The sequence below is a fragment of the Palaemon carinicauda genome, chromosome 13 (genome assembly GCF_036898095.1).
Source record: "Palaemon carinicauda isolate YSFRI2023 chromosome 13, ASM3689809v2, whole genome shotgun sequence".
Taxonomy (NCBI): domain Eukaryota; kingdom Metazoa; phylum Arthropoda; class Malacostraca; order Decapoda; family Palaemonidae; genus Palaemon; species Palaemon carinicauda.
The window spans coordinates 37,280,245-37,293,214 of record NC_090737.1 but is presented as its reverse complement, the minus strand read 5'-3'; the positions used below and the strand labels follow the sequence as shown (position 1 = coordinate 37,293,214).

Below are 12,970 nucleotides of genomic sequence, written 5' to 3'. Positions count from 1 at the left end.
TTACCACTTTCAATCCCTTCTTTTCCTAATAAGTTATCACTATAAAGTGTATTTTCCCCATTTCAATCCCTCATTTTTTAAATGATTTATCACTATAAAGTACATTTTTTACTATTAAGTGTATTTTTCACTATGAAATGTATTTTCCCACTTTCTCTTTACCAAATGAATTATCACTATGAAGTGTATTTTTCACTATAATGTGTATTTCCCACTTTCAATCCCTTCTTTACTAAATGAGTTATCACTATAAAGTGTATTTTCCCATTTTCAATCCCTTCTTTACCAAATGAGTTATGAATATGAAATGTGTTTTCCCACTTTTAAACTCTTCTTTTCCAATTAAGCTATCACTATAAAGTGTATTTTTCACTATAAAATGTATTTTCCCCCTCTCAATCCCTTCTTTACCAAATGAATTATCACTATAAAGTGTATTTTTCACTATAAAGTGCATTTCCCACTTTCAATCCCTTCTTTACCAAATGAATTATCACTATAAAGTGCATTTCCCACTTTCAATCCCTTCTTTACCAAGTGAGTTATCACTATAAAGTGTATTTTCCCATTTTCAAACTCTTCTCTTCCATATGAGCTATCACTATAAAGCGTATTTTTCACTATAAAATATATTTTCCATTTTCAATCCCTTCTTTTCCAAATGAGCTATCACTATAAAGTGTATTTTTCACTATGAAATATATTTTCCCACTTTCAATCCCTTCTTTTCCAATGAGTTATCACTATAAAAATGTATTTTCCCCGCTTTCAGTCCCTTCGTTTCCAACCCAGTTATCACCATGAAGTGTATTTTTCACTACAAAGTGTATTTTTCACTATAAACTGTATTTCCCCACTTTAAATTTCTCCTTTTCCAAACGAGTCTTCCCCATGACACGTATTTTTCCCACCTTTAATTTCTTCCCTTATTTAGACGGGTTATTAATATTACGTGTATTTTTCTATTGTTATTTTTTTTCAGCTGGAATCCCTTCTTTTCCAGATGGGGCATCACAGCATGGACGGACTAGAGATGATGGACCCCATCTCCTCGTCCTCCATGACCACCCTCACCCCCATGAGCGATGGTAGCTCCATGCACCAGCTCCATGGTGCCGTCTATACCCACAGCCCCATGAATACCATGATGCCCCACCATGGGCTCACCCATCCGCATATGCCACTCACGTAAGTATGATTCGGTTCTCAGTTCAATGGCTTTTTATGGTCACGGTATTTTTATATTGAATAGGTTGATGTAGTTCATATATGACAGATCTATTTCAATGTTGTTATTGATCTTAAGATATCTTTTTTTTATTCTTTACTTCTTATATACTTTATTTCCTTATTTCCTTTTCTCAGTGGGCTATTTTTTCCATGTTGGAGCTCTTGGGCTTATAGCATCCTGCTTTTCCAACTAGGGTTGCAGCTTGGCTAATAATAATAATAATAATAATAATAATAATAATAATAATAATAATAATAATAATAATAATAATAATATACAAGAAAGATAGTAATAACTGACATGATCAGAGATGAACTGGGGGAATTTGGAATATTTAAAAAAAAAAAAAAAAAATTTCATTATGATATGTAAGTTTAACAATTTACATACATGAACTTGTGTATGTCAAAGAATAGCAAATCAAATATTATGCAGACTGAGAAAAAAAAATATGCCTACATTTTTTTCCAGTGCCAAATAAAATAATATATATCCAAAAAAATAGTTCAATCCGGATCACTTTTGAAGACTTTTTCTACTATTAAGAAAATATTGTAAATTCGAGGTATGAGATGATTCTGACTAACTTAAATAAATAAAAATATTTTTTATTAATGCAAAGAAAAACAAAAATGTTTTCCAAAAGACGAAAAAATTTAATAGCCAATTTAAGAGCTTCAATCTCTTTCCGGAGTGGATTTTTCCTATCCAAAACATGCTGCTCAGTAATACCCACCGAATCAGTTATATTTCCTACACGAAAAAGATTAATAAAAAAAAAGAGACGGAAGGAAATCGTGTAGCAGTTATCTAGGGATTTTTGAGAAAGCTGCTTACGGACGCATTTGCTAATATGCTGTTACAGACCAATCGCCTACGTTTATTTTTCTATATTTTTTCAAGCAGTGTGTTTTCTCTAAGGCGTATTTTTTTTTCTGTAAGTCGTTAGACACTTGACGGGGTAAAATCTTTAACATTTTAAATGGTCAATTACTTGATGATATATAGCAATGGATCTTAAATTTTGATTAATTTTCTTTGTAAAACTCTTTCTCTCTCATTGTCTAAAACAAACTTCGGTCAATCTCTCTCTCTCTCTCTCTCTCTCTCTCTCTCTCTCTCTCTCTCTCTCTCTCTCTCTCTCTCAAGGTGCATTACAGTTGTCTCTTATGAAATGAGAGTAATCTCTCTCTCTCTCTCTCTCTCTCTCTCTCTCTCTCTCTCTCTCTCTCTCTCTCTCTCTCAAGGTGCATTACAGTTGTCTCTTATGAAATGAGAGTAATCTCTCTCTCTCTCTCTCTCTCTCTCTCTCTCTCTCTCTCTCTCCTCTCTCTCTCTCTCTCTCTCTCTCTCTCAAGATGCATTACAGTTCTGTTTCTATTATGAAATAAATGAAAGTATATTCTTCAGATGTTCACCGAAGAAAAAAGGAATAAAACATGAAAGCACATATTCGAGAACATCCATATATTACATATTTATTCAAAAAGACCCAGTGAAAATGAAGTATATAAAACTCAAAATAGCCAAAAGTGTTGAGAAAAAGTCGAGTACAAGCCATACATTACAAATTTACTCAAAAAGACCAAATGAAAATAAAGTATATAAAATTCAAAATAGGCAAAAGTGTTGAGAAAAAGTCGAGTACATCCTTATATTACATATTCATTAAAAAAAACAATGAAAATAAAGTATATAAAACTCAAAATAGCCAAAAGTGTTGAGAAAAAAACCACAGCACAACAGGCAAAGATCAAATCATAATACAAAAATGGCCCTTTCAACGCCAGAACCGCTATTTGCCCTTGCATCCGACCAAAGACGGCAAAGAAGAATATGTTTTGTTTACATCCACGCGACTAAAAGTCCAGACGGAAATCCTCTGAAGTTGAATAATGTAAATATCGATTCGACTTAAATAATAAAAACTTTTTAAGCAACAATTGTATTTTTTCAAGCGATCGATCACAAAAGTTTTATTTATTATCTTTTTTGTTACGGTTTTTCTAATATATGTTGAGACAAAAGAAAAGATAGCAGACGACTGAAACAGTAATCTTAGAACCAAGCACTAGAATATGTCGTATACTTTAACTGATAATAATTATGATTAAGGAATAGAGAAGAATGAAGATGATAATTCTAGTAACAACAAGAGTTTGGATTAGACATCTGTTTGTTGAAAACGAAATTGAAATGTTAATTCCAATTTTGAATTCCTCTAAAATCTCAAATCAAAAAAGGGAAACTTGATGATTCAAATGTGAAGATCTTTACATATAACATAATGAGAGAGAGAGAGAGAGAGAGAGAGAGAGAGAGAGAGAGAGAGAGAGAGAGAGAGAGAGAGAGAGAGAGAGAATTTCATCCTAACCTACTATTAGATGGTTCGAATCCAATCCCAGGGAGTATTTTTCATTTGAGATTAATATTCTGAATGACAGAATTTTCCAAAAACTGTGAGGATTTGGAAAGTTATGATCTTATCGTTGATAAATGTATATTATAAAAAAGTGATTGGCGAATATATAATCTCTCTGTCTGTCTCTCTCTCTCTCTCTCTCTCTCTCTCTCTCTCTCTCTCTCTCTCTCTCTCTCTCTCTCTCTGTATGTATATATATATATATATATATATATATATATATATATATATATATATATATATATATATATATATATATAATTTTCAGGCATTTCTTACTTTTCAATAAAATAGGAGTAAAATTAAAAACTCGAAATATAAAAAAAAAAAAAAGAAAAAAAAAAAACACGCCACTCCTATTTACGTGACAATATCTTTGAATATTAAATGTACAATGACGTGATATTCTTCGAATGGCAAAAGTTGCGCATGAAATAAGGGTCATTAGAAAGCATTACTGTCATGAATCATACGGCAATGAGCGTTGCCCGACCACTGTAAGAAGTGAAGCATACCACTTAATCATGAGCATAATTGCAAGTAGTAAGTTGGCCAAGGCACTATCTACCCGTTGAGATACTACCGCTAGAGTTATGGGGTCTTTAGACTGGCCAGAAAGTACAACTTTGCATCCTTCTCTCTGGTTGCGTTTCATCTTCCCTTTGCCTACACACACATACACACACACACACACACACATACACACTAACACACACACCCCGAAAGTCTGGCCTATTCTTTACATATTCTCCTCTGTCCTTATACACCTGACAACACTAAGATTACCAAATAATTCTTCATCCAAGGGGTTATTGCTCTGTAATTGTTCAGAGGCCACTTTCCTCTTGGTTAGGGTAGAAGAGACTCTAGCTATGGTAAGCAGCTCGTCTAGGAGAAGGACACTCCGAAATCAAATCATTGTTCTCTAGTTTTGGGTAGTGCCATAACCTCTGTGCCATGGTCTTCCACTGTCTTGGTTTAGAGTTCTCTTTCTTGAGGGTACATTCAGGCACACTTCTATCTTATTTCACTTCCTCTTGATTTGTTAAAGGTTTTTATAGTTTATATAAGAGATAATGATTTTAATGTTGTTACTCTTCTTAAAATATTTCATTTTTCCTTGTTTCCAATCCTCACTGGTCTATTTTCCCTGTTGGAGTCCCTAGTCTTATAGCATCCTGCTTTTCCAAGTAGGGTTGTAGCTCAGCAAGTAATAATAATAATAATAATAATAATAATAATAATAATAATAATAATAATAATAATAATAATAATAATAATAATAATTCGTTCTAAGCATCGGAATTACTTTGCAGGGGTTCTTTGTGATCTTTAGAATATGTTCTTATGACATTACCAAGAGCATATAAGCAATTGTAAATTATTTAAAACATGCTCTCGTGGCGTTGTCAAGAGCATATAAACAAATTTTTTTAAACATATTCTTATGACACTGTCATGAGCTTGTAAGCAAACTTATCAAAACATGCTCTTATGGCATTGCCAAGACCATATAAGTAAACATTTAAAACATACTCTTATGATATTACCAAAAGCATAATAATCAAACGTATTTAAAATAACCTCTTATGACATTCCCAAGAGCATATAAACAAATGTATTTAAAATAAACTCTTATGACATTGCCCAAAACATAATAATCAAACATATTTAAAATAAACTCTTAAGACATTGCCAAAAACAAAATAAACGTATTTAAAATAAACTCTTATGACATTGCCAAGAGAATATAAGCAAATGTATTTAAAATAAGCTCTTATGGCAATGATAAGAGCATATGAGCAAACGTATGCAAAGCCTAAAATGCAATGTCATATTTAACAGATAAAATAGTAAACAAATTGGGAATTTGGAACAGCCTAAAATTCTCTCTCTCTCTCTCTCTCTCTCTCTCTCTCTCTCTCTCTCTCTCTCTCTCTCTCTCTCTCTCTCTCTCTCTCTCTATCAGTTTTATATCCTTTCACGACATCAAGTTATTAAAAGGACTTCATACTTGATTAGCATATGAATGTGCATAAAGAAAAACATCTGCGTAAACAACATTTATCCCTTACTGCATATCAAGATTGGTTCACAACTGCATAGCTGAGTATTACTACTACTACTACAATATTACTATGATAGTTAGTAATAAAAGGATGAATTTGGTTGTGATCATTCTGTAGTTTATCTTTAAAATCAGCTCTTGTTAGCGGACTACTACTATTACTACTATTGATAATAATAATGGAATTAATAAGATAGTGATTATTTTGTAGGGTTCCTTTATGATCACATAACTGCTACTACTATTACTACTATTACTACTACTACTACTACTACTACTACTACTACTACTACTAATAATAATAATAATAATAATAATAATAATAATAATAAATTTGGCTGTGATTATTCAGTAATTTTCCTTTGGAATCATCTCTTGACCCCTGAGTCCTATCCTTACAGCAATCTTGACCCCTGAGTCTTATCCTTCCAGCCATCTTGATCCCTGAGTCTTATCCTTCCAGCCATCTTGATCCCTGAGTCCTATCCTTCCAGCTAATTTGACCCCTGAGTCCTACCCTTCAAGACATCTTGACCCCGGAGTCTTATCCTTTCAGCAATCTCGACCCCCGAGTGATATCCCTCCAGCCTCGACCCATGAGTCCTATCTTTCAGGCAATCTTGATCCCTGAGTCCTATACTTCCAGCCATCTTAAACCCTGAGTCCTATCCTTCTAGCCACCCCGATCCCTGAGTCCTATCCTTTCAGCCACCTCGAACTCTGAGTTCTATCCTTCCAGCCATCTTGACCCCTGAGTCCTATCCTTCCAGCCATCTTGATCTCCGAGTCCTATCCTTCCAGCCATCTTGACCCCTGAGTCCTATCCTTCCAGCCATCTTGACCCCCGAGTCATATCCTTCCAGCCATCTTGATCCCTGAGTCCTATTCTTCCAGCCATCTTGATCTCTGAGTCCTATCCTTCCAGCTATCTTGATCCCTGAGTCCTATCCTTCCAGCCATCTTGACCCCTGAGTCCTATCCTTCCAGCCATCTTGACCCCCGAGTCATATCCTTCCAGCCATCTTGATCCCTGAGTCCTATTCTTCCAGCCATCTTGATCTCTGAGTCCTATCCTTCCAGCTATCTTGATCCCTGAGTCCTATCCTTCCAGCTAACTTGACCCCTGAGTCCTATCTTTCCAGCCATCTTGACCCCTGAGTCCTATACTACCAGCCATCTTGACCCCCGAGTCCTATCCTTCCAGCCATCTTGACGCCCGAGTCCTATCCTTCCAGCCATCTTCACCCCCGAGTCCTATCCTTCCAGCCATCTTGACCCCAGAGTCCTATCCTTCCAGAAATTTCGAACCCGTATAACCCAACATGAAATCTCCTTTCTCCCCCCACAGGATGCATGACACAGACACGGACCCACGGGAACTGGAAGCCTTCGCCGAACGCTTCAAGCAACGACGCATCAAGCTAGGAGTGACGCAAGCGGACGTCGGAAAGGCGTTGGCAAACCTCAAGCTGCCCGGTGTCGGGGCACTGTCACAGTCCACCATCTGCAGGTGAGCTAGGACTTGAATGACTTGAATTGTCTACTGTGGGATGCGGAAGGCGTACCCAAAGCGGTATTCTTTAGCGGAAGTGTGTCGATTGGATTTTCGTTATTTGGTTTTTATTGTTAAATTGGAGGTGGTTAGCGAGAAGACATTTGCGATCTTCATTTTCCAAATTGTAAGATGATAAGCCATATATACAACAACAACAACAACAATAACAACAAATGCAGCCGTTTCTAGTCCACTGGGGGACAAAGGCCTCAGACATGTCCTTATTGACGTCTAGGGTGTGGCCATTTTTAATCATCACGCTCGCCAACTGCGGATTGGTGATGATGGGAGACTTTTGTCTTATCGCTCACAGCAAACCAACCTAGCATGGGTAGCAATGACCAGAACACCTTTGCTGACCATTACGATACACAAATATATATATATATATATATATATATATATATATATATATATATATATATATATATATATATATTCATTTATATTATACATAACTGTTTGGAGTTTTTTTAATTAACTACCAGCAATCATCGGTAAACTTAAAACACTTGCAATAACTATGTAACTAATATTGGAACACACTGCAGTTATCAAGCTGACTGACTAGTCGTGATTAGCAATAAAATCAATGAAAATACATTCCCATTTTAACTAGAACATTATTTGTGGTAATTGAATGACATTTTGAGACATTTACCCTTTTGCAAAAAATACACAATGTATCACAAATTTGTTACGGGAGCAAGAAAATACAATTTGCAAATTATTGGACCTGGTTGGCTGAATCATGTAAAACTAATAATTGCATAATATAAAATGCAAAAAATTTGACTCAAATTGCAGTATTCTGAATTGAGAAAAAAAAGGAATAATGCTCTTTCAGTGTTGTACAGAGAGAACATGCCTGGTTTTCCGTTTGCAAAATGTAAATTTTCAAGTTAATGAACTGCACTCGTTTAAAAATATAGCTGGCCGATTTATTGGAGATAAAGGAAAAAAATAATTTAGATAATGTTTCAGGAAAGCATTATAAAATTAACCGAATTATCTTTCGATAATTTACGATACAGAAAATATTTTGGAGGTAAGAAAATTTAGATTTCAAAATAAGAAAATGTAAATTTCAAGATAAAAAGTATTGATTTAAATTCTAAAGTTAGGAAAATGTTGATTTTCATATAAAAATATTGACTTCAAGATAAGAATATTATGATTTAATGAGGAAAATTTTGATTGAGATAAAAAAATAATATTAATTTCAACATATTGATAATAAGAAATAAGAACTACTTGACTGATTCGACTAACGCGAATAAAAATTGAAAAAAATCTTATGACGCCACTTCAAACCAAAGTATTAAAGTTTATCAAATTTTAAATATAAATCAACAGTTCTATCACGTGAACGAGAACTTAATTCCTCAAATTAACATAGGTTTATTAGATAATTTTTTTTTCAATAATTTTGCTAACTTTTGAATATTAATTTCCACTTTCTTTCCCTTTCCTCCAAACAGATTCGAATCCCTGACTCTATCCCACAACAACATGATCGCGCTAAAGCCAGTCCTGCAAGCCTGGCTGGAGGAAGCCGAAGCCCAGGCCAAGAACAAACGACGAGATCCGGACGCCCCCTCAGTCCTCCCTATGGGCGAGGTAGATGATGTGAGGATATGAGGCCGTGTCACTTCTCAGGATTAGGCCATATCCTTTAGAACATGTGATGAAGTCCTTTCGTTAACCTGGGATCACGGCACTCATTTTGTCAAGTGGAATTTTTTATTTTCTATCAAATCAATCTAGAAAAAAAAATAGTACAGCAGCTTTGGCTGTGCTATCTAACTCTTGTTAGATCATTCCTTAAAATATCTTGATAACAAACCTCATAAACTAGTCCCTAATTATCCAACATGGCCACATAAAAATAAAACAGCTAATCAATATTTACTTCTATTGTAAAAATCAATCTTAACAAAAATGACTTGCTTGAATTATTCATCAATGCGATAACTTGCCAATCGTAATTTTCCTAGTAAAAATCCCTGCTTTGAAATTTATTCATTCAACTTCAAAAAGATTCCGATGAATGCGAATCCTATTCAGGAATGAGTTTATGAGGTTTTGCACTCAAGCACCCTTGGCAGAACTGACAAAATGAGTGAAAGGTGAGGAAGGGTTCTTGAGGACCTTGAACTGCTATTTTGACCTTTAGGGAGCAATAAAATAGAGTTGCTTCTCCCTTGGCGACACATCTCTGAGCATATCTAAAGAACTAATGTTCAGTGATCGTTGTTGCAGCCACACCTCCTTGACCACTGGACGAACAACACTCTCACAACCTTCCCCTACCCCTCACCCTCCCCCAAAATACCCCTCCACTATCCTCGATGTCCCCTAGCCCCGTCACCACCTCACTACCATCTGCCCCTATCCACCAAGTTGAAAATAATAATAAATTAAAAAAAAAAAAAAAGTTTTATACCAGGCGATACATAAAGGTGTTCATTTTTCCCGCTTGTTAGAATGAGTAGCCCCTAATATCCTATTGATTTAGAGATCGAGTAAGAGCTCTAACAAAGGACCCACATGGTGTAAATCTGGCTACTTTGCCCATTTGGTCTCTCGACCGACCGACAGCTTTTTATATTATTCACGACCTCCACCGGTAGAGCAATTGTCAATCGAACTATTTGGGTATCGACTTGGTGGTATAATACACGCACCCGGTTATCCTAAGAGCACATTACACACATACACATACACATACACATACACACCCACCCACACTAATATCCCCGCCGTTACTTCACTTGTTATTTATTGGCTGCTGTGTCTCTAGATAAGATCAGGAGTACTTTGCCCCTGGGCAAATAGCGGTTCCCTTCACATGTAGATTAATGAACAACAGCATGAATGTGCAACTGCATGACTTAGAAGGGTATAGGTGTGAAACAGTTAGGCCTTAGATGTACTCACTCCCTCGTTGTTTCGAGATAATCCAACCCTCAGTCCCATACCTTTCTCAAAGATAGCAATTACATAATACAGGTTATTAAGGAACAGACCCACTGCAACCATTTAAATATTTGTTTAAGTGTATCCATTGTTTTTTTTTTACCCTGTAAGCTTCAGTTTTCATACATTGTAGCTTCAGTGTTCATATCCTGAAGCACCACAAAACTGTAACTTCAGTATTTTTACTTTGTAGCTTCTGTGTTCTTACTCTGAGGCTTCAGTGTTCTTACACTGCAGCTTCAGTGTTAATACCCTGAAGTATCAGAAAACTGTAGCTTCAGTATTCTTACACTTTAGCTTCAGTATTCATACCCTATAGCACCTCAAAACTGTAGCTTCAGTATATCTGACCCTGTAGCTTCAATATCATTACCCTGTAGCACCAAAATTTAAAAAACAATCAGAAAACCGTCTTTAATTCGTTGACCTCTCTTCCTCCCAGAAGCGCAAGAGGACGTCGATAGCAGCGCCAGAAAAACGTTCGCTAGAGGCGTACTTCGCCGTACAGCCCCGTCCGTCGGGCGAGAAGATCGCGGCCATCGCCGAGAAGCTCGACCTCAAGAAGAACGTGGTGCGCGTCTGGTTTTGCAACCAGCGACAGAAGCAGAAGAGGATGAAGTTCGCCGCCAGCCAAAAGCAGATGGGCGGCGGCAACGTGCACAGCTCCATGAGCTCCATGATGACCTCTCCTATGCCGCCCCACACGCCCGTTCCGTAGTGGATGGCCTCCCCTGGTGCCCGTTCGTCCTTAGACCTGCCCTCTCGCTCCGCCCACCACTTCCAACACCAGCAGCATCAGCAACAACAGCAACAGGGGAACCGCCCACCCTCCAATTCAGCCTCCAACGCTTGTCCGCCCACGCCTCGCCCACCATGGAGCGATCAAGGCGACGCGGGTGAGCGGTGGGTGACTCCTGGCCCTTCATGGGCGTATAGTTATGCTTATGCTGCAGCCCACGCCCACCAGGCCACACGCCAGCTAACACAGTGACAGCCCCTTTACATGGACGCCCATGAATTACAAACTGACGGGTGAAAGATAAGGGGGGATGAATTCACATGGCCTTTTTAGTACTTATAGTGATAACGTATAAGTGCGGGTGAATCAGGGTGTTTTAAAAGTGGAAAAATATAAAATCATATATATAAAGAAAAATTAATTAAAAGTGGTGGTGGTAATTTTTATATGCGGTAGCCTCGCGAGAGAGGGAGAGTTCAAGAATTGAGCTTTGTCTAAGGATAACTCCAAATGGTGTGGTGATATAACTGCAGACGTCTTCAAGATCAGAGGACCAGCACATCTGCGACCATCATGTTGTTCATCATACATTTGGAGGGACATCAGGGGTTCGGATGAATAATATGTAATAATATGAATAATAATGGATCAGTGACCCTAGTCAGAGTGACCCTTGTCATGAAAAGAATATATATATATATATATATATATATATATATATATATATATATATATATATATATATATATATATATACAGTATATTTAAGGTCACAATAAGGGATAAGTGTTTTCCAAACAGTGGCCTTGCACGACTTAGAAATATTGAATAGTAATACTTATGATAGAAAGAAAACGATATTGATAAATAAAATAAAAAAACATTTACCTCAGCATTTCAGATATAAATGTGACGATATCTAGACAGTCACAGTCTGTGACAATCCGGGTGAAATGTTCATATTAGACAGTGACATGATCTTAGCTCATGTCCTTTTGAAAAGAACAATGAGGAAATGAAGTTAGGAAATGAAGTTGCAGAGACACTCATGGGGAAACTGAATGCATGTCAGGACACTTTGTACAAAATTAGCTTAAGTCTCCTCCTTAAATTATTGTTCTTTCCAGTGATATTAAGCGAAACACTGTGTTTTGGTCGCGCCGGTCCCGTCAGGGGGGCCGACGCAACACGGGTGCGTCGTTGGTGGGTGTCGCTACCATAGTGCGCCATTGATAGATTTTTAACGAGAGCCTTGTTTAACCGTCAATTGCATAGTGATGAAAAAAAAAACAACGGCTAGATGTTTCCCATTGTCCTTTCGATTAGATCGACACGTGCAGTTTCTGAGGACAGGGAGAGGGAGCGTTTCTCCCCAACCCCCTATGCGGAAAAAAAGAAAATAAGACTTCAGAGCTTTGTTCTAATTTACCAAAGACATGTATATAGTAATATATTTACTTGTATCATACTATCGGAGTATAGTAAAAAATAAAAAAAAATAAACTTACTTTGCACTCGAGACGTGCATCAGAAGCTCAAGGATTTTGTGACCTAGTCGTAGGTAGTTAGTAGTTTTATTTTTTTTCTTTGTTTTTCCTCGCGTGTTTACCTATGCTGTCTGTTGTCAACAACAAGAGGAGTGAAGCCTCTGTCACGTTGCTAACTTCCTCAACCAAGAATTATCTCACCGAAAACATATCATTCAGGTAGAGTCTTTTAGAGATTATATATAGGTCGAGAGAGGTTGGAATTTCCGAGACTAGACATATTTTTTTAAAAAAAGCATAGTGTCATTTTTTTCCCCAAGAACGACTGACCTCCCAGTTCACAAACAAGAGGAGCCAATATCCATCCTGATTGGCCAATCTTACTGCATGACGATGCCGCTATTGGTAGCTTGACATTCTCCGTTCGCTGGCATTGGCCTCGTCAACACGAAATGCGATTATCAGTCCTGAAACTAGAGTCAAATTGTT

General features: G+C 36.9%; 1 protein-coding gene across 1 annotated transcript in view; it reads left to right on the top strand.

The window, feature by feature from the left end:
* Positions 1 to 11,642, top strand: part of LOC137651934 (inhibitory POU protein-like) — a 177,664-nt gene extending 166,022 nt beyond the window's left edge. Inside the window, exons 4-7 of the mRNA XM_068385148.1 lie at positions 1,004 to 1,188; positions 7,070 to 7,231; positions 8,758 to 8,905; positions 10,698 to 11,642. Of these exons, the coding sequence (XP_068241249.1) occupies positions 1,004 to 1,188; positions 7,070 to 7,231; positions 8,758 to 8,905; positions 10,698 to 10,973 (771 nt within the window). The 3' untranslated portion in view covers positions 10,974 to 11,642. The remainder of the gene's footprint in view (positions 1 to 1,003; positions 1,189 to 7,069; positions 7,232 to 8,757; positions 8,906 to 10,697) is intronic.
* The last annotated feature ends 1,328 nt before the right edge of the window (positions 11,643 to 12,970 follow it).